This window comes from Cariama cristata, unplaced genomic scaffold (assembly GCF_000690535.1).
Source record: "Cariama cristata isolate BGI_N322 unplaced genomic scaffold, ASM69053v1 scaffold22631, whole genome shotgun sequence".
NCBI lineage: Eukaryota > Metazoa > Chordata > Aves > Cariamiformes > Cariamidae > Cariama > Cariama cristata.
Window position 1 is genome coordinate 709 of NW_009600106.1, and position 2,064 is coordinate 2,772.

The 2,064-nt window shown below is 62.2% G+C and overlaps 1 protein-coding gene across 1 annotated transcript; it reads right to left on the reverse strand.

Moving 5' to 3' along the window:
* Positions 1 to 925: 925 nt before the first annotated feature.
* MRPL16 (mitochondrial ribosomal protein L16) lies at positions 926 to 2,045 on the reverse strand (the record flags this gene model as incomplete). The annotated part of the gene is made up of 2 exons (XM_009709932.1): positions 926 to 1,411; positions 1,896 to 2,045. Coding segments are annotated over 2 exons (636 nt in total), but the record flags the coding sequence as incomplete, so codon positions are not given.
* Between the last annotated feature and the right edge of the window lie 19 nt (positions 2,046 to 2,064).

The following is a 2,064-nucleotide window of genomic DNA, read 5'->3' on the forward strand; positions in this document are numbered from 1 at the left end:
CGGTGGGAGCTGCATCCCCTTCCCCAGTGGTGCCTCATCTTCCTCCCTGTTGCAGGTGGCCTTTCCCCCTCCTGCCCTGCCGCCCGGATGATCCCACCCACATCTGCCTGCGGCTCCAGCCATCGGAGAGACCCCAACCGCCAGCCCCGGGACCTGCCTGCCAAGCCCTCGTCCCTGGAGCCCCATGAACATCCCTCGCCGCAGCCCACGCATCCCCGGAGGAGTGGCGACCACCTGCCCTGCTTCCCTTTTCCCTCCCATCATCGGGCAAATGGCCCAAGGTCCCCCCTCGCTCCCCATCCTCCATTTGGCCAACGGTCAGTGGCCCTTGCGAAAAGCAGCCCCCTTCTCGGTGGCACAGAGCGGCTGGAGGAGCCGTGTTCCTCCCCGGGGCAGCGTGTGGGCAATGTAGAGGGCTCTGCCTTGCTTGGGGCGGAAGGAGGAGCTCAGAGCTCGTCTGTGGTGACTTCTCTGTCTCACCGGCTCTTCGGATGTGCAGCCACCCGCGCTGGAGCCCTCCTCCTGAATAAAGAGATCACCCATGCTCTGCTCCGGGGTGCTGCGTTGGGGAGAGGCAGGGGTCTCAGCAATGGGAGACAAGCCTTGATACATGCATCACCTCCGGGATGCTCCTGGCCCTGCGTTTGAGCCTCCAAAAACCACAACGGCTGATGCAGGTTCTTGTGGGAAGATTTAATTAAGACGGCTCCCTCCCCAGGTGCTCGTTACACCCTGTGTTTGAGGAAGAATTTGCCCCAGTAGCGTCCCTTTAGGTGCAGGTCATAGGGGCTGACATACTTGCGCATCCCCAGCATGTTGGCGGTGACGATGCGCTCGAAGGTCCAGGAGCCTCCAAAAACCACAACGGCTGATGCAGGTTCTTGTGGGAAGATTTAATTAAGACGGCTCCCTCCCCAGGTGCTCGTTACACCCTGTGTTTGAGGAAGAATTTGCCCCAGTAGCGTCCCTTTAGGTGCAGGTCATAGGGGCTGACATACTTGCGCATCCCCAGCATGTTGGCGGTGACGATGCGCTCGAAGGTCCAGGGGTTTTGGTTGTTGAGTCTCTTCTCCTCCTCCTCCTGCCGCATCTGCTGGAGGCCATCGCGGCTGATGGGGATGGCGGGGAAGGGCAGTTTCCTGGCCACCTGCGTGAGGAAGGGTTTCACCTCCCCAAACTCGCAGTGCCCGCCGACTTCTACCACCAGCCGCCCGCTCTTCACCGCTGTCACGTAGTGGTCGATGGGGCCCTTGCCGCCCCCCATACGGTGCCCCAGGCTCTTCCTTGTCACCGGTTTGTAGGGGGCCGGCACACGCCAGATGGCAAACATGCTCTTGGGGTCCATGCTGCGGCCGATGGTCAGGCGGATCATCTCGAAGTGGCCCCAGTGGAGGTAGCCACCCCCCAAAGCCTGTGGGGGGAGGATGGGGCACCTCAGGGACCGAGCACTGGGAGGGCGAGGGGGACAGAGGTTCCCCCGTCCTGCCTTGCGCTAGCAGCTGTCCCCCCCACCCTTCACATGGACTTTTTTGGGGGGGTGGAGCAGCCTCACTGAGGACGTCTCAAAGCTGCCTTTCCAATTTAAGCTCAGTATTATGTGCTTTACCCCCTCGCCCGGGAAACTGCGGCCTTTCCTGACAGAGGTAGCTCAGTCAATCCAGCTTTTCAGAGCCAGTTTGGCACCGGTCCCCTCTGGCTGCTGGTTTGTTTGATATTTTCAGCACCCAGGGGAGGGCTCGGCACCAGACAGGGGTCTCCAGCCTGGAGGTGCCCACTCCTGTGCCCTCCCCACCTCCTGCCCAGGCTGCCCAAATACAGCCCCTGGCCCCTCTGGAGTTCCCCCTCGCCACTCCCGTGGCTCCGGCTGGGGGGGGTCGGGGCCCCATCCTGCTCACCAGGATCCCGTACTGCCCCTGGATGAAGTCGGTGGCCTCCCGGGATGGGCCACGGATGTCACGCAGCTGCCGGGGCTCCCGTCTGACCTTGGGCACCGCAGGGACCTTGTCCATGAACTTCAGCTTCGTCTTTTCTGGGAAGGTGATACCTGTCAGGGGAAACGGGTGT